This window comes from Pelophylax lessonae (genome assembly GCF_965119305.1).
Source record: "Pelophylax lessonae genome assembly, chromosome: 1".
Taxonomy (NCBI): domain Eukaryota; kingdom Metazoa; phylum Chordata; class Amphibia; order Anura; family Ranidae; genus Pelophylax; species Pelophylax lessonae.
Genome location: NC_138768.1, coordinates 864,111,344 through 864,135,820, shown reverse-complemented (window position 1 = coordinate 864,135,820; position 24,477 = coordinate 864,111,344). Strand labels below are relative to the sequence as shown.

The window sequence follows — 24,477 nt, the reverse complement described above, 5'->3', positions numbered from 1 at the left end:
TAAGCACAAATATTCTCTGTCAAAGGTAAGGTTCTGTTACACCATACTCTTTCCATTTTCGGATGATGTATTGAACAGCGTTCTATGAGATGTTCAAAGCTTGGGATATTTTTTTTTATAACGTAACCCTGCTTTAAACTTTTCCACAACTTTATCCCTGACCTGTCTGGTGTGTTCCTTGGCCTTCATAATGCCGTTTGTTCACTAAGGTTCTCTAACAAACCTCTGGAGCTTCAAAGAACAGCTGTATTTTTACTGAGATTAAATTACACACAGGTGGATGTTAGTTGAATTACACACCTAATTTACTAATTACGTGACTTCTGAAGGCAATTAGTTCCACTAGATTTTAGTTAGGGGTATCAGAGTAAAGGGAACCGGCCACTCTTTTCAGATACCTATTTGTAAAAAAAATTTAAAACCATTTGTCATTTTCCTTCTACTTCACAATGATGTGCCAAATTGTGTTGGTCTATCACATAAAATCTCAATAAAATACATTTACGTTTTTGGTTGTACTAGGACAAAATGTGAAAAATTTCAAGGGGTATGAATACTTTTTCAAGGCACTGTATATAGAGGAATCAGGACCACCTCCTTCCTCCTGTTGGTGATCCCTCTAGTGATAACTAAAGATCTATATAGAGGAATCAAGACCTCCTTCCTCCTGTTGGTGATCCCTCTAGTGATAACTAAAGATCTATATAGAGGAATCGTGACCTTCTTGCTCCTGCTGGTGATCTCTGTAGTGATGCATCCTAGAATTCTATTTGCTTTCCCCTCTGTTTTCTTTAGGCTCAGACTGAGTAGAAAAGCCTGTATCCTGATGCAGAGAAGGGCCCTTGCTTTTTTTGTGAAAGCAGATGTCTCTCTGCAGAGGTCCAATATGCCCCCCTGCTAAGTCGGACCTAAAACGCAGGAGTTGTTGCTGAATGTACAAGCAAATATATTCCAGAAGGAACACCTATTAAAACCTTCAGATTTAAAAGGTAACCTTTATAATTACATTAACAGGAATTATAGAAACTTAACAGAATGGGTTTAGTTTTAATTTAAGCATAACTAAATACAAAAAAAAAAAAAAAACATAATAACCACAAGTTATTTTTTAATCAAGTTTATTATGAAGAAAATAAGTTATGATTCTGTCATTTTTATTAGAAATGATGAAGACGTCTGAAGGAACCGATTCTAGTGCTTGTGGCTCCCCAGTCAGTGTATCTCCTGTACTCTCCAGGTCTCAGGTAATACTGACGTCCTCTGTAGTTGGGCTCCTCGTAGAACATCCAGTAACCATCTTGGACATGGACAGAATGTATATCATGATAGCGGAATCTCTCATAGACTTGAGGACAGTCCTCAGTGAACTCCATCATCTGACCTCTGAAGTCTTCTTTCTCATAGATTCTGATTCTGAAGGAACCTTGATGCTGTTAAAATAAGTTACACCACAACAAAACAAAAAAGGAGAATTAAAAACAAATGGCAAGTTGTCATGCAGGCAACACTAAAGCATAGTTACATAGTTACATAGTAGGTGAGGTTGAATAAAGACAATAGTCCATCCAGTTCATCCTGTGTAGGTGTGTACGGCCGTAATCATCTCTCATACCCCTGAATGCTCTGATCCTTGAGATGTACGTCTAAGAGTCTTTTGAAAGCCACCATACTTCCCGTAGAAACCACCTCTTGTGGTAGAGAATTCCACAATCTTGTAGCCCTAACAGTAAATCATTTCTAGCAGAGTTTTGGATTGATTTGGAATAAGTCGGGAGGAATTCCTTGCCATTCCATTTTTATTTTGCTTTCCTTGAACCCAAAACAAACATCCCCTTCTATCTCTAATTCTACCATAACAGCTAAAGTTCTGCTGTTACTTGAATATACTGCTTACACTCTCCAAAGCCCATTTTCAATGCATTCTAAAGTAAAATCTATTAGAGTCAATTGACTCCAACAGTTTACATAAGAACAAAGCAGGAATCCACTGCAGAGGTAGGATCCAAAAAGAGAGACCCACCTGTTCAACTTGAATTGATAAGACACTATTATAATATTATTATACAGGATTTATATAGCGCCAACAGTTTTTATATAGCGCCAGCCAACAGGATTTATATAGCGCCAGCCAATGTGGGGGAAGACAATACAGTTACAGTACAATTCAATACAGGAGGAATCAGAGGGCCCTGCTCATTAGAGCTTACTATCTAGAAGGGAGGGTCAAGTGAAACAAAAGGCAGTAACCGAGGGGGATGGGCAGATGGATAAAATGAAGGCAGAGCTGCCAGGCGTGGGTAGGACAGGCCTCTCCGAAGAGGAGGGCCCCCAGAGACCGCCCAAAAGCCAACAGAGTAGGAGACAACCGGACAGACAAGGGCAAGGAGCTCCACAGGACCGGAGAGGCTCCGGCAAAGCCCCGGAGGCGAGCATGGGAGGAGGCGACAAGGGAGCTAGAGAGACTATATGGTCTCTATTACATGTTTCCAAAAAAAAAAAAAAAAAGAAAAATGAAGAAACAACATGATTTAATAACGTGTACACAGGTGTTGTGTTACCTGGGGGCTCAGACGACAAGACTTAATGGAGTCATTGTAGCCCATCCATTGCTGGAAGTCAGGATAGTCTCCTCTATGGAGGAAGTACTGGTGTCCTCTGTAGTTGGGGAGCTCATACAGGATCCAGTTCCCACTTTCCACACGGATGGAGTTGCAGCGTCTGAAATATGAGGACAAGTCAGGACATTCAGAGTGACACTCGTGAGAGCGACCCTGGAAGTTCTTGTCCTCGTAGAAGATGATCTGCAAAACAGCAATAGGAAAATAATAATGTGAAAATTGTGTAACTTACAGAATGTTTTACTAATTTTGCTTGCTACCCTCACAGATACAACTGATTTTAAGAGTTTTCCCCCAATTCGAACAGATACCACCAATCACGCAAAGCATTCTATTCACACAGGCTTCAATAAACAGTCCAGGGGTTGTCTTTTTGTAATTTATTGCTAGTAGAACTTGGGACAGGTTAGGGATTGGGGACAAGGGTTATTCCAAAATGTGCAACACATAGCAGTTGGAGGACATTCTTCTCCTTGAACAGTCTGGGACTCCCACAGCCGAAGACCATGAAGCAATATTCCTTGTTATACATTAGTGAACACTGAACAGTCTAAGTCCTCGCAGCCAGAGGCCATGAGGTAATTCCTAAACCGGCTAAGGCCTCAAGGTTGGGGACCAGGAGGCAGATCTCCTTGGCATTTATTCTTCTCCTTAGTATTCGTTGAATGCAGATATTCTAAGGCATGGGTGTCCAACCTTTTGGCTTCTCTGGGCCACATTGAGTGTAGAGAAATTTTCTCGGGCCGCATATAAAATATATACTATAGTTAATGTATATAAGTAATAAAACGCTGCCATGCCCCCCCCCCAGCCCCCCCAGCACTAATTTAAACACAACTAGTGGATGATCCCCTCCGAAGCAGCCTCTGTGGCTGTGCCCCTGACTCAAATTCCTTCCTCCCTAGCAAAAAAAAAAAGTGACAGGGGGCAGTGGGCCGCATTGCCTGTGGTTCCGGGCTGCATGCTGCCCCCAGGCCGCAGGTTGGACATGCCTGGTCTAAGGCCTTACAGCTAAAGGCCATGGGGAAATTCTTTGAACGACTGGTTTCCTGGCACAAACCCAGTAATCTGTAGCCAGTACAGTTTCCCAAATGAAAAGTCTCAGGGTCACTACTCACAAATCCCCAGGACAGTTGCTGACTTACAGCTTCCTCCAGACACATACAAAGAAAAGCAAAACTCACTGCTCCAGGTAAATCAGGATGCCTGATGATGTGCAGGTGCACGCCTCGGCTCGCCTCCACAGACAATCAATATAGAAGAAATGGCTGCACTCCAAGTATCATCAAAATTCTGGTTTATTAACCGAACACCCAATGTGGCAAACAACAGGTATTCCTCCAGACACAACCAAGGGAGTGAGATGGCGCCTATCAGGACCAAATCTCTAATGGTGTGGTTCTGCAGTTAGTTCTAAGCAAAGTCCATTTAATCCTGTGACTTGAGGCCCGCTAAAGCAGCTGTATTGTCCATGGGTAGCAGCTTTGGACTGCTTGACCCCTGCACCTCTGGAACCCTCCTGGGTAGAAGGAACCCAGCTCTCCAGTGTCTCAGACTATTTATCTCCATCCCAGCCCACTGCACTAACTGCTCAGGTGGACAATTTTTATTGGCTGGACCCTAATAAGAATTTCAGGCTGGTTGATTTAAATCTCCTGCCCTAAGCTCTGAAAACTTCTTACAGAGACAGGGGGAAGCAATCAATCTCCCAGCCTGTGAGACCCTGATCAGGTTAGAACACATAACCATTGCTCCTTGATTGCAGAAGGAGTAAAAAAATTAAATTCACCCAGCATCCAAGAGATGTGCGCTCGCATGGGATTTTTTTTATCCCAGCCAAGCAAAAAAGTCTGCTGAAAATTCCAGACCCAGAAGTGTTAGCTGGACTTAAAGCGGTGTTCCAGCCTCACCCCCTCCCCCTCCAAAAATTAAAAGTCAGCAGCTACACATACTGTAGCTGGTGACTTTTACTATTAGGACACTTACCTGTCCTGGAGTCCAGCGATGTCAGCACCGCAGCCGATGTTTCCATCGGCTGTCGGGTTCTGCCGCCGCCATTGCCTGTGAGGGAACCCGGCAGTGAAGCCTTGCAGCTTTATGGGCAGGTTCCTAATGCGCATGCTGCTCATTTGGATTGGCTCAGCGGCGGGGGGAAGGAGGAAGGGGCCAAACTTCCGAGGGACGGCGCAACGGCGCCGTCTCCTGGAGTGGGGATGGGTACCTGTCAAAAACGGTTACTCATTCCCCCCTCCCCCCTGAAAGGTGCCAAATGTGGCACCAGAGGTGGGGAGGAATCAAATGAATGGAGGTTCCACTTTTGGGTGGAACTCCGCTTTAAGATATATCTAAACTTTTAATAAGGATTTAATATGTGTGGATTAGCGGTCCCTAGATGTAGTATCTACAACAGTTTTCTTTATTCTGGCCTTTTTCCTTTTAGTTTCAAGCTGGTTATCCTGCAAATGACATCCTTTTTGTTCTTTTGTGGCTACACTTATTTCTCTATTGTATCTTTGGAGAGAGAGAGACATGATTGCCCAACATTGCGTTATGTTATTTTAAATATCCAAATTGCAGTAAATAAAAAAAAAAAGAAAGAAAGCAGATGTGGCTGCAATAATAACCTTTGGCCTGGAGCTGTCCCCATGCAGTACCTATTTCTCACAAGATGTCTTCAGTCTTCTGCGTTCAATGATACCCAATAACTGCTCAATGATTAACATATACCCAGGCTCATATCTTAGAATATATTACTATAATTCCTATAGTAGTATCTGTAGGTGCTTACCTTTCCCATGTTGCTGGATGTGTATTCCAATGCTGTACCAGTGACTGGCAGTAAGAGAACAGGCTTATATACACCGCCAACTGCTTACACCCTCACCTGCTGACACCATGCACAGTATGCACAATGAATGGATTTTCCCATTACTATGTCTTTTTTGTGTATGTGTATTCTTTACAACTATTGTGTGTTCGATTTTGCTTGCATTGGTGTTAAAATTGTTCACCTAACCTGAGCTAAAATATTTATGTACTAATCTGTCATTAGACTGGGCCTCTTTGTATGTGACTGTATGTGTGCTATACTACTGAACCCACGCCTACTGCAGATGTCAAGACTTATAATGATCAATCCAGGACAATCTGTCATTTACACATTTTCTGATGCTCATGGATATTGTATGGAGCTTCCTCTAATTTGCAGAGGATGAAATTCAGGATTCAAAGAAACAGTGATTTGGAAATTATTTAATTCTCACCACAAAGTGGTGTACATGTATTCATGCAAATCAAAAATGAACAATTTGCTGATTCCTCTGATTGGATTTTGAAATACAGTAGATTTGATCATTATTATGCATTATATAACAAAAGTGAGTACACCCCTCACATTTTTGTAAATATTTTATTCTATCTTTTCATGTGACTGAAGAAATGACACTTTTCTACAATGTAAAGTAGTGAGTGTACAGCTTGTATAAGAGCCGGTTCACACTACCGTGACCATAAAGTCGCCCCATGAAGGAGGGACTTTTTAGCGTGACTTTGAAGAGACTTGTTTAGAGACTTGGAAGAGACTTGGAAGAGACTTGTGCACTACTTTGAAGAGACTTAAATGATAGGCGACTTTGTCTGTGGGGAATGCCTGGTTAATCTTTTTCTTCTTCCTGGAAAGTCTGATAACAAGTCGCTTGAAAATAGATAAGGATCCGACTTTGAGGCGACTCCCATTGAAGTCTATGTGCACAAGTCGGATACAGGTCGCCTTGAAGTAATACATGAACCTTTTCTGAAGTCGGAGCGACTTCAGTAGTGCATATTAAGACGGCTCTCATTCATTTACATTGAATTTGTGATGACAAGCGACTTGGGGCGACTTGAGGGCACACAAGTCGTGTCCCAAGTCGGAGTAGTGTGAACCGGCTCTAACAGTGTAAATTTTCTGTCCCCTCAAAATAACTTGACACACGGTCTTTAATGTTTAAACCGCTGGCAACAAAAGTGAGTACACCCCTAAGTGAAAATGTCCAAATTGGACACAAAGTGTCAATATTTTGTGTGGCCATCATTATTTTCCACCCTCTTGGGCATGGAGTTCACCAGAGCTTCACAGGTTGCCACTGGAGTCCTCTTCCACTCCTCCGTGACGACATCACAGAGCTGGTGGATGTTAGAGACCTTGCTCTCCTCCACCTTCTGTTTGAGGATGCCCCGCAGATGCTCTATAGGGTTTATGTCTGGAGACATGCTTGGCCAGTCCATCACCTTTACCCTCAGATTCTTTAGCGAGGCAGTGGTCATCTTGGAGGTGTGTTTGGGGTCCTTATCATGTTGGAATACTGCCCTGTGGCCAGTTCTCCGAAGGGAGGGGATCATGCTCTGCTTCAGTATGTCACAGTACATGATTCATGGTTCCTTCAATGAACTGTAGCTCCCCAGTGCCGGCAGCACTCATGCAGCCCCAGACCATGACACTCCCACCACCATGCTTGACTGTAGACAAGACACCCTTGTCTTTGTACTCCTCACCTGGTTGCCGCCACACACGCTTGACACCGTCTGAACCAAATAAGTTTATCTTGGTCTCATCAGACCACAGGACACGGTTCCAGTAATCCATGTCCTTAGCCTGCTAGTCTTCAGCAAACTGTCAATGTAATAATATCGATGATAATATTAATACCAATAATAATAATATATTAAACACTTCAGCTCCAGAAGATTTTATCCCCTTAATGGCCAGGACATTTTTTTGCTATTTAGCAATGCGCTAATTTAACTGGCAATTATGCGGTTGTGACGGTACACACTGTCACTGAGAGTGAAAGACAGATACTTAATGGACACTGAGAAAATGGTTTGGATAACTTCAAATGGGAGAGTAATATTTATCAACAATATATCTCAAGAAATATGAAGATTTAATCCCACTTCACGCTGTGAGACCTATAGCCTATTGCCATGAAGTCTGTGACTCATAAATAATCAAAGCAATGCTTAGATGTGTATTCCATGTACTTCAATGTAGGAGACGGACAGACTGTCATTGGCAGTCTTTTCCTATTGTCTGTTTATTGAGGGGTGATGTGGATTGTCTGTTCCATTGTTAAATGTTAATGAACTCACATAGTTTTTGTCCAGATGGCTAGATAATTAGTTCAGGTTAATTCTATTTCTATATACAATTTCATCTGCATAGGATAATGTAATCAGGCAACCCCTGACCTGTGTGTGGTAATCTGATCTGGAGGGGGAGGTCCATGCTGTATATAATAACTGTGTAACTGTTCAATAAACTGAGATTCCAGTACAAGCTAAGTTGTTGGCTAGCTTTGTATGGGGCAGCTGGGAAAATCTGATATCCATGTTCACGACTGGGAGGAAGCCGTATACTGATGGAAGTCCACAAGTGTGGGTTGCGGTTCTGTTACAGCGATCATGCAACACTGTACCCAAACAACATTTATCTCATTTGCTTCCCACAAGTAGCTTTTTTTTGCTGGTATTTGATCACGACTGATTTTTTTTTTTTATTAAACAAATCCAGTAAGTGAGGCGGTATTTCCAAATCCATATAGAAAATGTATTAGTTACATGAAAAGAGTATACAGGAAGGCTAACATGTTTCGGCAAACCGCTTTGATCACAGCACAATAATGAAGGTAGATATAGAGTATATATAGTGCAAAAAGCTCCACCTACCCAACAAGCAATCATACAATTGTGGTAATTAAAAATACAAATTTCTTAATTGGTAACCAGGCATAACACTGAGAAAGCTTATGGACATGAACACAATATTGACACAAGAAATAAAAAAAAGTTCAAAGAAATCAAACAACAAATGAAAAATAAATGGAAATATAAATACATATAGGCAATAACCTGTGTGGAAATATATGGCCCCAATGCATATAAAAGAGCCAAAAAAATAAATAAAGGGCAGTTAATATCACAGGATAAATAATCCATGATTCAAAGTTTTAACAATACACTAGACTAAATGAGGGTATCATTTCAGAAAAAAGTTCCACATCATACCTGTAGTTTATACCTGCAGGAATCCTAGTGCGGAGATTAAAATTCAATTAAAATTATATAAATAAAATAAAAAAAACATTTAAAAAAAAAAAACAATATGTTTTATTTTCTGATATAAAAAATGAATAAAACATTAAAAAAATAGCTCTTCTTCAAAAAATGTAGGCCAACATTTATTCTGCTACATGTCTGTACCGGAACCTCAAACCCACACTGTACTTGTGGTCTTCCGCCAGTATACAGTCATGAACATAGATATCAAATCCTAGCCACCCCCATACAAAGCTAGCCAACAACTTAGCTTGTACAAGTTAAGGAACCTTCTTGGATAAGAACTGCTTATTCAAACACAGGCACAAAGAGATATACAAGATGAGACAATCCCCCCTCCCTCCCCCTTAGCAGCCAATCCCCATACACATATACATCCCATAATGGGTTGATCTTAAGGCGGACAGAAACAATAGAACAATGGAATACATGTACTTAACAATAGCAAACCCCATCCCACCTCACTATCTAGCAAGGGTCCATGAGAAACTCCTACAATATTCAAGCAACCTGAAAAGTCAAATTGTTTATCTTTATATATTTCTTGAGGGATATTGTTCAGAAATATTACTGTCCCAAGTGAAAGAGGCCCTTCATTCTTTACACACAAACCACACATATAGAACCCAGGATAACCGGTGTAACACAAAATGCTGAGTCTGTTGTGGTTTTACAGGGAGTCTGATTATAGCAGACCCGACTGGGGTTCTTGGTCACCCTATGTCCGTAATAGACACAGGGTGACTTACACATAAGAGGGGCCGGGGAAGCTGGACAAGGAGTTTCTGGACCTTTCTAAAGTAGTCTGTGTTCCAAAAGTCCCACGAGCCCCCCCCCCCCACCCAAAGTGACTCCTGTCACAATGTCTTTCTTTAAAAAAATCATAATCCCAATCCCCTGAAGGGATGTGCTGGAGCAGGAGAGAGTCCAAAGAAGGGCAACAAAATAACTATTCAGTCCCAGAGAGTGTAAGAGGACATGGGGCCACAAAAATGAGTTTGGAGGAAAGCGGTTTAACCTTAAGCTGCATAGGGGTTTTTTCACTGTCAGGGCAATGAGGATGTGGAACTCTCTTCCACAATTGGTGGTGTCAGTGGGGAGTATATATAATTTTAAAAGACTTTTGGATGTGCATCTTAAAGAATACAACAGACAGGGATATAGGAAATGATTATTAACACTGACACACATACACCTACACAGGTTGAACTGGATGGACTATTGTCTTTATTTAATCATACCATCTATATACCTATGTATATTGGTTGGTTTGTGTGAATGTTATAGCGCCTACAAACTATGGTATATATACTGGATATTTTATATATTATTTATACTACTAATGGTGATGATCAGCAACTTCTAGTGGGACTTTGATAGTGCGGCAGCCAATGCGGCAGTGACACTAACTGACGTTTAGGGGGAACTGACCAACTGCCACTAATATCACCAGTGACACTAATACAGTGATCAGTGCTAATTATATGCAATGTCACTGTACTAATGACACTGGCTGGGAAGGGGTTAACTGTGTGCCTAACAATGTTTAGTGTGTGTTTCCATGTGCTGCTTTTGCTAAGCAAAGAGATGGTTTTTACTCCCTGCTTTGCATCTACCAACGCAGGACTCTCTTCTGTCATTTGCTGAGCTGATCAGAGGGTTCTTGCCATAAATCATTGGCTGGAACCTGCCGATCATCTTGTGCTATAGCGAATGACAGCACAGCCAGGGCAACATGCATGTGTGGTTTGTGTGCGGCATACATGTGTGGTTGTGTGGTGTGATGATTATTAATATTGTTATAATAAGCACTTCTGGACTACCTTCTGTAGCTCTACTGCTACAGTGTGGCCCAGAGATGCCGCTGGGCCACACTGTAGCAGTAGAGCTACAGAAGGTAGTCCAGAAGTGGTTAATATAACAATATTAATATTCATCATCAGCTTACAAAATAAAGGGAGACCCCACAGTTAAAATATAATATAAAGATAAGAGGGTTAGGGGCACCCTGCTCTTGACAGTTTACAAACTAAAAGGAAAGAGCAAAAAAAAACAAAAGGTTTTGTGCTGTGATAAGGTGTCTAATAATTAGAATTCTATTTGTTTAGTGGAGGCAGGGTAGGCTTCCCTAAAGAGATGAGTTTTCAGGGACCACCTAAAGGCAAATAAAGCAGGAGATAACCAGACAGATTGGGATAGAGAATGCCAGAGGATGGAGGAGGTTCTGGAGGAGTCTTGGAGGTGAGCATGAGAAGAGGTGATGGGGGGCTAGACAGCAGGAGGTCTTGGCAAGAGTGAAGAGGACAGATTGGTTAATATTTTGAGACAAGTTTGGTCAGGAAAGAGTTGTGGATGACTTTGTAAGCTGTTTTTAACCACTTCTGGACTGGAAGGTTTTGCCCCCTTAATGACCAGGCCATATTTTGCAATTCGGCACTGTGTTACTTTAACGGAAAATTGCGCGGTCGTGCGACGCTGTACCCAAATAAAATTGATGTCCTTTTTTTCCACTAATAGAGCTTTCTTTTAGTGGTATTTGATCACCTGTGCGATTTCTATTTTTTGTGCTAAAAACATAAAAAGTGCGACAATTCTGAAAAAAAAAAAAAAAAACAATATTTTTCACATTCTGCTATATAACATTCCTAAAAAAATAAAAATAAATAAAAATCATATTTTTAAAATCCTTTTAGGCCAATTTGCATTCTGCTACATATTTTTGGTAAAAAAAATCCCAATAAGCGTATTTTGATTGGTTTGCGCAAAAGTTATCACGTCTACTAACTACGGGAAAGATTTACGATATTTTTATTTATTTTATTTTTTTACTAGTAATGGCGGCAATCTGCGATTTTAAGCGGGACTGCGTCATTGCGGCGGACAGATCGGACCCCTAACTGACATTTTTAACACTTTTGGGGGTACCAGTGACATTACTATAGTAATCAGTGCTAAAAATATGCACTGTTACTGTAATAACGACACTGACAGGGAAGGGGTTAACCTAATGGGTGATCAAAGGGTTGACTGTAAGCCTAGGGGAGTGTTTACTAACTGTGGGGGGCGTGGCTTGTGAAATGACCATAGAGACCTGTGATCCTATATAGAAGGATCACAGGCGCTCTGTAATCATTTCAGAGAGAAGAATGGTCAGCTGTGTTTACAACAGCTGACGGTTCTTTTCTCTCTCAGCGAGGAGCGATCGCAGGTGGCCTGCGGCAATCAGAGCCGTCAGCCCCGTGCATCGCTCCCCAGCACCACCCGCGTGACCAACGTAGTAATATGTCGGTTTGCGCAGCCTAGCCAGCCTGCCGCAGTAAAACTGCGGTGGCCGGTCGTCAAGTGGTTTAAGGTAGTTTTGAATATTGTATGTTATAGACACTTTCTAATACTTTTTTAACTATGCAGGCACCATAACTGCTTTTGCTTTTGTAGCACTTCCCCCGTAGAAGTCGCTGATATCCAGGTCACCAATGCTGCACAGCAAATCACACAGCATTTCCTATTTTCCGTCATTCACTCAAACGCGGTAAACAGTCCTTGGCTTGTTTTTTGATGTTATATTATGGGATAACTTGGATGGGGTAGGGAATTATGGGATGCCCAACTTAAAAATGTCCAGAACATAGAACAGAAAGGGGACACCTTCCCCCCTTTTTACAAGGGGATCATCTTCTTCCTTCCTCCTGCACAAATGTGGTTCACTATATACAGCACCTGCTGCTCACCCTGGATGGAATTAACAGTCTTTTGTCAATTCAGCAGCAGCCCATTACAGGCTAAGGACCCTTTGTGGGTTATTAGCACATTATGGAGTGAGCAGTATCATATATATATATATATATATATATATATATATATATATATATATATATATATATATACTGTATATACTGTATATACAGTGCATTGCGAAAGTATTCGGCCCCCTTGAACTTTTCGACGTTTTGCCACATTTCAGGCTTCAAACAAAAGATATAAAACTGTAATTGTTTTTGAAGAATCAACAACAAGTGGGACACAATCATGAAGTGGAACAAAATTTATTGGATATTTCAAACTTTTTTAACAAATTAAAAACTGAAAAATTTGGCGTGCAAAATTATTCAGCCCCTTTACTTTCAGTGCAGCAAACTCTCTCCAGAAGTTCAGTGAGGATCTTTGAATGATCCAATGTTGACCTAAATGACTAATGATGATAAATAGAATCCACCTGTGTGTAATCAAGTCTCTGTATAAATGCACCTGCACTGTGATAGTCTCAGAGGTCCGTTGAAAGTGCAGAGAGCATCATGAAGAAAAAGGAACACACCAGGCAGGTCCGAGATACTGTTGTGGAGAAGTTTAAAGCCGGATTTGGATACAAAAAGATTTCCCAAGCTTTAAACATCCCAAGGAGCACTGTGCAAGTGATAATATTGAAATGGAAGGAGTATCAGACCACTGCAAATCTACGAAGACCTGGCCGTCCCTCTAAACTTTCAGCTCATACAAGGAGAAGACTGATCAGAGATGCAGCCAAGAGGCCCATGATCACTCTGGATGAACTGCAGAGATCTACAGCTGAGGTGGGAGACTCTGTCCATAGGACAACAATCAGTCGTATACTGCACAAATCTGCCCTTTATGGAAGAGTGGTAAGAAGAAAGCCATTTCTTAAAGATATCCATAAAAAGTGTTGTTTAAAGTTTGCCACAAGCCACCTGGGAGACACCAAACATGTGGAAGAAGGTGCTCTGGCCAGATGAAACCAAAATCAAACTTTTTGGCAACAATGCAAAACGTTATGTTTGGCGTAAAAGCAACACAGCTCATCACCCTGAACACACCATCCCCACTGTCAAACATGGTGGTGGCAGCATCATGGTTTGGGCCTGCTTTTCTTCAGCAGGGACAGGGAAGATGGTTAAAATTGATGGGAAGATGGATTGGGCCAAATACAGGACCATTCTGGAAGAAAACCTGATGGAGTCTGCAAAAGACCTGACTGGGACGGAGATTTGTCTTCCAACAAGACAATGATCCAAAACATAAAGCAAAATCTACAATGGAATGGTTTACAAATAAACATATCCAGGTGTTAGAATGGCCAAGTCAAAGTCCAGACCTGAATCCAATCGAGAATCTGTGGAAAGAACTGAAAACTGCTGTTCACAAACGCTCTCTATCCAACCTCACTGAGCTCGAGCTGTTTTGCAAGGAGGAATGGGCAAAAATCTGTCTCTCGATGTGCAAAACTGATAGAGACATACCCCAAGCAACTTACAGCTGTAATCGCAGCAAAAGGTGGCGCTACAAAGTATTAACTTAAGGGGGCTGAATAATTTTGCACGTCCAATTTTTCAGTTTTTTATTTGTAAAAAAGTTTGAAATATCCAATAAATTTCGTTCCACTTCATGATTGTGTCTCACTTGTTGTTGATTCTTCAAAAAAAATTACAGTTTTATATCTTTACGTTTGAAGCCTGAAATGTGGCAAAAGGTCGAAAAAGTTCAAGGGGGGCGAATACTTTTGCAATGCACTGTGTATATATATATATATATATATATATATATATATATATATATATATATAAAACTAAGCTTTTATATTTGGAACTCTGCCTCCCCCATTCAGGGAAGCCCCATTTGTCCTGATTCCGAAACCAAGTAAAAAACCCAGTCACTATGAGTCTTGCAGGCCTATATCACTAATTTGCGTGGATGTGAAAATTCTTGCAAACATTTTGGGTCTTGGTTTAAATAAGGTTATTGCTAATTTATTATTTGACACCTTATCGGAGTTATTCCAGGCAGATCCACTGCCAATAATTCAGCAGGTCTCATCCAATGGTGTAGATACCAGAGTGAATGGCCCTACTTACTTCTGATCCTTGAGAATATTGTTTTTGGTACCACCTTTTTAAAGTGGATAAAACTGCTTTATCGTCAACCAAGCGCCTGACTCAGGGTTAATAAAAACATTATTAAACCTTTTATTATATATGTATATGAGCACGAGTTAGGAGTGCCCTTTGTCATCTCTGTTTTTTTGCCATTGCAATTAAGTCATTGGCTGAATAACTTAGAAGAGATCCAAATATCTGTTGGTTTTCAATTTCAAAATCTGGATAAAAAGGAATCTCTCTATGCTGATTATATTTGGCTAATACTACAGAGTCGCTGGGGGAGCGGTGGGGCATTCTCATATTCTGGAATGTTTTTAATTTGGCTGGTTTGCTTTTCCATTTATGATATGTAATAAAATTTAGCATCCTGCAAACACCAGCTGGTACTTCCAGCTACACCAGCTTCGTGCCACTCTGTGTCTTCACACCTTCTGTCATCCCTACCAGAGTAGTTGGACAAGAGATGCAAGAGAAGAACCCTTCTCCAGCTCGATCTCCACCAGGTATGTGACAGATGTGTTCAGTGACTACTGAAGCAGCACTAAAGCATTGATTACATTTTCTTTATAGAAAAGGCCCTTATCTGAGTTCAAACTCATCTATACTAAAGATGTCTTTGAAGATCTTTTACATCTGTAGGGACAAACTTGCTGATTCCTCATTATCTAAGTCTCCTTATAGTTCTTTATGGAACAACCAGTGGTGTATTTTGGTTTTGTGCTCCCCATGTCAATTTTCCCGACTCCTTTTTTAATGGATGTGTCTTCCTCCAAAATTGAAGGACTACAAGTCCCAGCATGAACCCCTGAGATCTCACGAAGGGGGGGTGAGAGGGGGTGGGAGAGAGAGGGTGGGTGAGGGAGAGAGAGAGGGGGGTGGGTGAGAGAGGGAGAGAGAGGGGGGATGAAAGAGAGAGAGAGGGGTTGGGTGAGGGAGGGAGAGAGAGAGAGGGGTTGGGTGAGGGAGGGAAAGAAAGAGGGGGGATGAGAGAGAGAGAGAAGGGGAATCGAAGAGAGAGAGAGGGGGATGAGAGAGAGAGTGGGGGGGTGAGAGAGAGAGAGGGGGGATGAGTGAGATAGGGGGGATGAGAGAGAGAGAGAGGGGGGATGAGAGAGGGGGGGGTGAGAGAGATAGAGCGAGAGAGAGTGGGGATGAGAGAGAGAGAGAGAGTGAGGGGGGGTGAGAGAGGAAATGAGAGAGGGAGATGAGAACGAGAGAGAGAGAGGGGGATGATAGAGAGAGAGGGGGTGAGAAAGAGAGAGGGAGGTGAGAGGGAGGGAGAGAGAGAGGAGGGGTGAGAGAGTGAGAAAGGGGGGTGAGAGAGAGGGGGGGGGTGAGAGAGGTGATTCTAGCAACCAGTGGCCAATAGAGTCTCAGGTGGTGGGGGGTGGCTTTTTTGCTGCCCCCCTGCAAAGTGCTGCCCTAGGCCTGGGCCTTGTTGGCCTAGGCCAAAATACAGCACTGGGAACAACACATCCCTTCCAGAATTATTTAAGTTACCAGATGTTGGCATCTACTAATAATAAATAAGCCCACCAGCTCTTAAAACCATTCAAGAATTTTAAAAGGAACTTAATATCCCTAATCCACATTTTTTGCCTATCTATCTTCGGGTGTGCTACTGCTGTACAACTTTTGGTAAGAAAAATGAACCTGCAGGCTTCTCATAAAAAAAAGGTATTTTGGTAAGGAATGACACAATACATTATTATCTCAATACTACACTGCCATATTTTTTGTTGCAATGTATAGGAAAGGAAAAAAAAACAACAGCAATGGCAAAGGGATATTCAGTCCATAGATCAGCCTTTCTCAACTTTTTTGCTACCAAGGAACCCTTGACATTATTTTCAGTTCTTGAGGAACCCCTGCTGCACCAATTCAATGAGGGGGGGTTGGGCATTAGTGAGAAAATGCCACTTACCGTACATCGGAGGTCCATACGAAGAATGCCCCCTTACAGTGGTGGTCAGAAGTTTATCATTACAGACAGCCGATATGATCACTGGTATTTTGCAACTGGCTCTGCCAAGTGGTGGTAGTCCTGGAACTTTACAGGTTGAGAATAGCTGCTATAGATAATGAAACATGACACAGTACTCTTAGTACCCAACTGACTTCTGTTATCTTTGCCAAGGATAGGTTGATCCAGCTAAAATACCTACACTGGTTCTATTGAAATTTCCAGTTCTTACGGAATCTCTGCTAAACCAGTTTGTTGGGGGGAGGGGTCATCAGTGAGAAAAATGCCATTTACTGTACATTGGTAGAAAGAACGCCCCCTTACAGTGGTGGTCAGAAGTTTATCTTTACAGACAGCCTATAAGATCACTGGTGTTATGCAACTGGCTCTGCCAAAATGGTGGTGGCCCTGGAACTATACAGGTTGAAAATGGCTGCCATAGATGATGAAACATGACACAGTATTCTTACTACCCAACTGACTTCTGTTATCTTTGCCAAGGATAGGTTGATCCAGCTGATATACCTACACAGGTATCATTGACATCATTTCCAGTTGGAGGAATCTCTAGACCAAATCTCTAAACTAATTTGTTGGGGGGGGGGGGGGTCATTGGTGAGAAAAATGCTATTTACTGTACATTGGTGGCCAATAGAAAGAATGCCCCCTGCCACTGGTGGTCAGAAGCCCCCCCCCCTTACAGAGAACTGATAAGATCATTGGTGTTATGCTACTGCCTATGCCAAGGGGTGGTGGCCCCCGGAACTATACAGGTTGAGCATGGCTGCCATAGATGATGAAATATGTCACAGTATTCTTAGTACCCAACTGACTTCTGTTATCCCTACCAAGGATAAGTTGATCCAGCTGAGATACTTACACAGGATCTACTATACACAATACAGGTTGTATATGATGGGAAGAGTTTTCACACCTTCATATACCATATGTAACTGTGAACATTGAGACATAGTTTAAACATATTTGTCTCTTTTGGTCTGAGGTGACTGAGTTGCTCTCTGAAAGGTTGTCCTTTCCAAATATATGTAATCCAGTAAGGTGTTTTCTAGGAGATTTTTCTGGGGAAGAAATAGGAGCTACTCAAAAACTAGAACTGTTTTTCTTTGCCAATAAAAAGCTCTGATTTTGCATTGGAAAGAATATGAACCACCTAAGCAACAACTTTGGATTGGCTTGATTAATCAATCCCTCCCTTTATATCAAAATTACATACATGGTTAAGGCTTGTCCCAAAAAAATTTGACCACATGAGGTCTGTGTGGGTGTCCGCACCATCAACTGTCACAATAGACTGCACATCATTGCTGTGAACTGGCTTCCTGATAGCGACAATGGTGGACCATGCCTGAGAAATATGTGTCAACAAGACTGCTTGTATTCTCCACCCTGGTAATTCTGAGACAGTAAGAATGCAGAAGTACCATTCCAAAAACTGTCATTGCTGAATGGACAAGCAAGAAGCCAAACCTTCCTTCAAAGAGCCCCCGAAAAAAGTGTTAAACTTATAGTGGTTGCATTTATTTTAACATGTTAAACAGTATATGAGATTTAAAGATTGGATTAAGATCCACTTTAAGTACGACTAACTATATAAAAAACATTAACTGCAATTTCTTTTTAAGAATTTTATTAAATATTTATTGGGAAAAAAATATGCTATGATTCTATCAATTTAGTAGGAGTAGTGGAGACGTCTGAAGGACCCAATTTTAGGGCTTGTGGCTCCCCATTCAGTGTATTTCCTGTATTCTCCAGGTCTCAGGTAATACTGACGTCCCTTGTAGTTGGGCTCCTCATAGAACACCCAGTAGCCATCTTGGACATGGACAGAGTGGATGTCATGGTAGCGAAATATCTCGAAGACCTGAGAACAATCCTCAGTAAACTCCATCATCTGGCCTCTGAAGTCTTCTTTCTCGTAGATCCTGATTCTGAAGGAACCTTGGTGCTGTTAAAATAAGTTACACCATAATAAAACAAAAAGGAGTATTACCAACAAATGACAAGTGAGTATACATGTAACACTAAGCTAATCATTTTTAGCAGAATTTTGGACTGTTTTGGATTATGATGGAGGCATGGAGGAGCTCAGCTATGAGAAAAGATTAGAGGAACTGAATTTATTCTCTTGAGAAGAGAAGATTAAGGGGGGGGATATGATGTATAAATACATAAGGGGTCCACATAGTGAACTTGGTGTTGAGTTGTTCACTTTAAGGTCAATACAGAGGACAAGGGGGCACTCTTTACGTCTAGAGGAAAACGGTTTTAGTCTCCAAATACGGAAAGGTTTCTTCACCGTAATAGCTGTGAAAATGTGAAATAGACTCCCTCCAGAGGTGGTTTTAGCTAGCTCACTAGATTGCTTTAAAAAGGCCTGGATTCTTTCCTCGGTGTACTTTATAAGTGAGTACTAACATTTTTTTAGGTAAAGTTGATCCAGGGAATATCCAATTGCCTCTGGGGGGATCAGGAAGGTTTTTTTTTCCCCTGCTATAGCAAATTGGATCATGCTTTGCTGGGGTTTTTTCGCCTTCCTCTGGATCAATTGTGGGTATAGGATTGTGTATATGGGATTGTATGGTTAGGTTTGCAATACTGTTTTTTTTTTTTTTTTGTGGGTTGAACCAGATGGACTTGTGTCTTTTTTCAACCTGACCAACTATGTAACTATGTAGGAAGGAATTAATTGTCTTCCTATGTCCTTGGACGCAACACAAACATCTCCTTCCATTTCTGGTCCCACCATAGCAGTCAAAATTCTGCTGTGACTTGAACATACCTCATGCATTCTCCAAAGTACATTATCCATGTGTTCTAAAGTAACATTTAATTGGAGTCAATTGACACCAATATTGTGATGGCACCACCCTCCAAGTGTTTCTATTGGAACAAAACAAGAATGCACTATAGAGATAGGATCCAAAAAGTTTATCTCACAGGAGAGACCCCTGCTTGTTAGAGATAGACTTTAGGTGAAGGGGACATCTATCAGCTCAAGGACACACCAGATAAAGGCCCATACCCTCCCAAAGATTTACTTTATGATTGATGATCACGATGGCCACTGTTACCAAGATTAAAAGTGAGGGAAAATACAAAACTTCGAGTGGTCACCAGAGCAGGAACAAATCTTTCAATGGGGACACTTGATCTGGTGATAATTGTCCAAAGAGGGGACTTTCTTAACAACTGTTGAACTATACATCAAAATAAGGATAATAAAATATAAAGCTTGGACCCCCACCACCCCTTACTGCTACCTGTTCTCAGGTAGAAGGCAGCTTAGAGAGCTAAGCTGCTGTCTACAGCATTCCCCTTCGGGTCCAGGAATGGGGTGGGCCCTTAGCAGCCTGAGTTTACAAGAAGTGGATTGAATAACCTTGGGTGTCATTCAACCCAGAAGAGGAATGGTGTTAGATTTGCAAACAATTCTGCAGGGTACAGCACTGGGGATAGAGTGAGTGTAGCAGCCAGAACTAATTTTTTATTTGAAATAAATGATGGCTACCAATTTTTTTATGAGTATTTTTTTTAAACAAAATTGATAGCATTCTCTGTAACAAAAAACATTTGAAAAAACAAAATGATTTAATAAAGAGTACACAGGTATTGTGTTACCTGGGGGCTCAGATGCACAGATTTAATGGAGTCATTGTAGCCCATCCATTGCTGGAAGTCAGGATACTCTCCTCTATGGAGGAAGTACTGGTGTCCTCTGTAGTTGGGGAGCTCATACAGGATCCAGTTCCCACTTTCCACACGGATGGAGTTGCAGCGTCTGAAGAATGAGGACAGATCGGGACATTCAGAGCTACACTCGTAAGAGCGACCCTGGAAGTTCTTGTCTTCGTAGAAGATGATCTGCAAAGAAAATGGTAAATTCACAGTGGAAATCATGAGCGACTTATAGAATGTGTTACCATGTTTTCCAATATTTAACATTATTTTTTGTATTCCTTCTTTAAAATACATACCCGCAACTGTTTCTTAAAAAGAATATCAGAATATCAGCCCTAAACTGACAAAAAATGGGTCTCATGCAAACAAGAAAACCAGGTGGGAGGTTGAGTAAAGTAAAATCAATTTTAAGAAAAAAATATTATTGGGTATGTATTAAGGGTAAAAGAGATGTGCACATGCACAGGAGTTATGTTATCCTAGCCGAGCCAAAAAAGACAGCTAAGTCACCAGACCCAGAGTTAGCTAGAGTTAAATTATATAAAAGAAAAGAAAAAGGAGGCGCAAACACCTAGTGCATTACCCGTCGTCACTGTTTAAATTTTTTTTAAATAAAATGCCAAATGCATACTCACAGACATGAAGATATTTAAAATTGTATTACAAATTTCCGTCACACATGAACTGGAACATGTCCTTGAAGATAGGACCGCTAACGCATTTCGGGAGCCAGGTTCCCTTCCTCAGAGCAGCTCTGAGGAAGGGAGCTTGACTCCCGAAACATGTTAGCGGTCCTATCTTCAATATAAGCTGTTAAAGCTGCAAAGGGTGGGTCAACTCAATATTGAACCCTACGGACTAAGACTGGGATGCCATTAAAGTTCACATGCGTGTAAAGGCAGGTGTCCCAATACTTTTGACAGTATAGTGTATGTTACGTCTCTGTTTGTGGGTTTATATATAAAACTTTGGGCAATTTTTTTAATTACTCAACTTAAAAGGATTATAAAGGCATTCTATGCATTAAGATAAAAAAAAAAAACCTTCTGTGTGCAGCAGCTCCCTTCATCCCCCCTAAATCTTATTTGAGCCCCTCTTTATCCAGCGATGTTGCAGGAGTGTCTAAGCTGCCTGGGACTCCCCTCCTCATTGTATGAGACAGCAGGTTGCAGCTCCATGTCTGAATGGACACACTGAGCTGTAGCTCGGCTCAGGTGCCCCCCTAGCCAGCTGCTTGCTGTGGGGACACTTAACAGGAGGGAGGGGCCTGGAACAATGAAGAGGGAGCCGAGAAGAGGAGGATCTGGGCTGCTCTGTGCAAAATCACTGCACAGAGGGGGTGAATATAACATATTCGTTATTAAAAAGATAAAAAAAAACACAAGTTTTTACAATCACTTTAACCACTTAAGCCCCGGAGGATTTGGCTGCTAAAGGACCAGGGGTTTTTTTGCGATTTTTTACTGCGTGACTTTAACGGACAATTGCGCGGTCGTGTGACGCTGTACCTAAACGAATTTGACGTCCTTTTTTTCCCACAAACAGAGCTTTCTTTTGGTGGTATTTGATCACCTGTGCGATTTTTTGATCACGCGCTATAAACAAAAAAAGAGCGTAAATTTTGCAAAAATAACAATATTTTTCACATTTTTTTATATGAAATTCCCCAAAAAAAAAAGTAAAAATCAAAATTTTTTAACATTTTTCGGCCAATTTGTTTTATGCTACCTATGTTTGGTAAAAAAAATCGCAAAAAGCGTATTTTGATTGGTTTGCACAAAAGTTATCGCGTTTAATAACAAAGAGAAAGATTTTTGTCATTTTTGGTGTTTTTTTTTTAACGCGTAATGGCGGCGATCTGTGCTTTTTTTTCCGGTACTGCGACATTGCGGCGGACAGATCGGACCCTTGACTGACATTTTTGACACTTTTGGGGTTACCAGTGACATTACTGCAGTAATCAGTGCTATACATATGCACTGTTACTGCAAAAATGACACTGGCAGGGAAGGGGTTAACTTTATTGGACAGGGCGGGGTTAAGTGTGTCCTAGGGGCGTGCTTTCTACTGTGTAGGGACATTCCTATTGGTGTAAAAGCAAAGATCAACCGTTCTACATAGTAGAACGGTCAGATCTTTACTTTTACACAGGGAGAACTGACAGGCAGCTTGTTTACACAAGCTGCTCTGTCTTTCTCCCTTCACAGGAGCGATCGCAGTGTGACTGGCGGACATCGAGTCCACCGGTCACACGCACTGACTTGCCTGTGAACGAGCCGCGGCGGGCGCGCGCCTCGGCGGGTGCGCACCCGCCCGCGATAGGCTCGCAAGTCAGTGACAGGCGAGTGACGTACCGATACGTCACTCTGCCTGGCCGGGGCTGACCGCCGCAGTATATAGTCGTGCGGCGGTCGGCAACCGGTTAAGATAAATAACAATAATAATAATAATAATAAAGAAAAAAAAAAAGAAAGCAGGTCTGCAATAGTAACCTTCAATCTTGAGCTGTCTCCATCCAGTACCTCCTGTTTTTGTCACAAGATATCTCCAGTATTCAATAATGCCATAATAACTGGTCAATGTTGGACACATACCCACACTAATATCTAGGTTACCCCAACATTTCATGTTCCTGATATGTGCCTGCTGTACGATGTACTTGTGTGAGAAAGTATCCTGTTCTCTTTGTGTTCTTCCATTGTGTGAAATACCTGGTGATCCTGGCAGTCCTTTTGCTTTCTTGTTTCCACTTGACCACACTAGGCTTGACAGCAAATCCATCCAAGTGTGGTCAGTTTCCTGGCTGTGCTGGGAGCTCAGCTTGCCTGTCCTTCAATGATCAGATTTATGCTGATGTTTTCCCCTGCACAGCCATTCACAGAGAAGATCAGTGTATTGCTGTTTCTCTGCCTCCTGCTGACACACACCCCTTACAGTTTCCACCCCCTAATTCTCTAAGCCCCTTATGCAGCTGAGAGCAGAGATTCCTGTTAGTAGGTTCTTACCTTTCCCATGTTGCAGGATGTGTACTCCAATGCTGTACTAATGACTGGCAGTAACAGCACAGGCTTATATACACCCTCAACCGCTTACACCGTCACCTGCTGACACCATGCACAGTATGCACAATGAATGGATTTTTCCATTACTATGTCTTTTTTGTGTATGTGTTTTCTATACAACTATTGTGTGTTTGTTTTTTTTTTTTGCTTGCATTACTGTTCAGACGGTTTACCTTAGCTGAGCTAAAATAATTATGTACAAATCTGTCACGAGAATGTGCCTCTTTGTATGTATATAGAGAAAAAATGTATATAAAGGCCTATTAAACAAGGTACTTGTATATCTCCTACTGTTTACACCAATTTGGTGATCATCTCCTTAGCTAGAAAATATAGGGCAAAAAATGTCCTGTAAAGACCACAGGAAAAAAGGAAAGCTATATTGAAGATGAATAAATGATACAGATGGGAGTACCACATTTTATGAATTTTATTGTGCAACAAGGTGCAATATATAGTAAAATGGTATCTGGTTACAACTAGTGATCGACCGATATAGTTTTTTTTTACCACAGATACCGATATTGGCCGAGATCTGCCGAAATATTCGGACATGAAAAAAAAAAAAAAAAAAAATGTAATGTCTACAGGTACTGTGGTGGAGAGATCTAGGGGTCTAAAAGACCCCAAACCCCTCCTCTGCACTTAAAGCATTCAAAACGCCAAATTTGGCTGTTTTGAATGCTGTAAGATTTTGAATTCGGCGCCGCCAGTACCTGGAAGTGATGTCATGATATGACATCACTTCCGGGTACTCAGCGGTGCTGAAATTCAAAGAAATGGAGACTCAGACGGCGGCGGTGCAGATGGAGACCGGTCAGACGGCGGCAGTGAAGGTAGGATGCCTGGGTCTCCCGGTGGGATAGGAGACCCGGGTGAGCCGCGGAAGGCGGCGGGAGGGGGGGGCTACGTTCCCTGCCGCTCCTTGGAATGACAGCCGAGCGGCTTCTCAGCCGCATTGGTTGTCATTACAAGACAGCCGACCATCGGCTATGGACACTGGTACCAGGGTGATGCCTTTAGCTGCAGGCATCACCCCGGTACATGCACTTTCCCGAAATATCGGCAGCTGACAGCTTTTAGTATACAAAAGGAGAAGCGATCTTACTGGCCACTGGCCATGAAGAGGGAGGAGACACCAGCCATCC

The 24,477-nt window shown here is 41.7% G+C and overlaps 1 protein-coding gene across 1 annotated transcript in view; it reads right to left on the bottom strand.

Moving 5' to 3' along the window:
- Nucleotides 1–1,157: 1,157 nt before the first annotated feature.
- The window catches only part of LOC309544949 (uncharacterized protein), a gene marked incomplete at both ends in the record, with an annotated part of 99,601 nt that continues 76,281 nt past the window's right edge, over nt 1,158–24,477 (bottom strand). Inside the window, 4 exons of the mRNA XM_082243953.1 lie at nt 1,158–1,430; nt 2,559–2,801; nt 18,295–18,534; nt 20,208–20,450. Of these exons, the coding sequence (XP_082100079.1) occupies nt 1,158–1,430; nt 2,559–2,801; nt 18,295–18,534; nt 20,208–20,450 (999 nt within the window). The remainder of the gene's footprint in view (nt 1,431–2,558; nt 2,802–18,294; nt 18,535–20,207; nt 20,451–24,477) is intronic.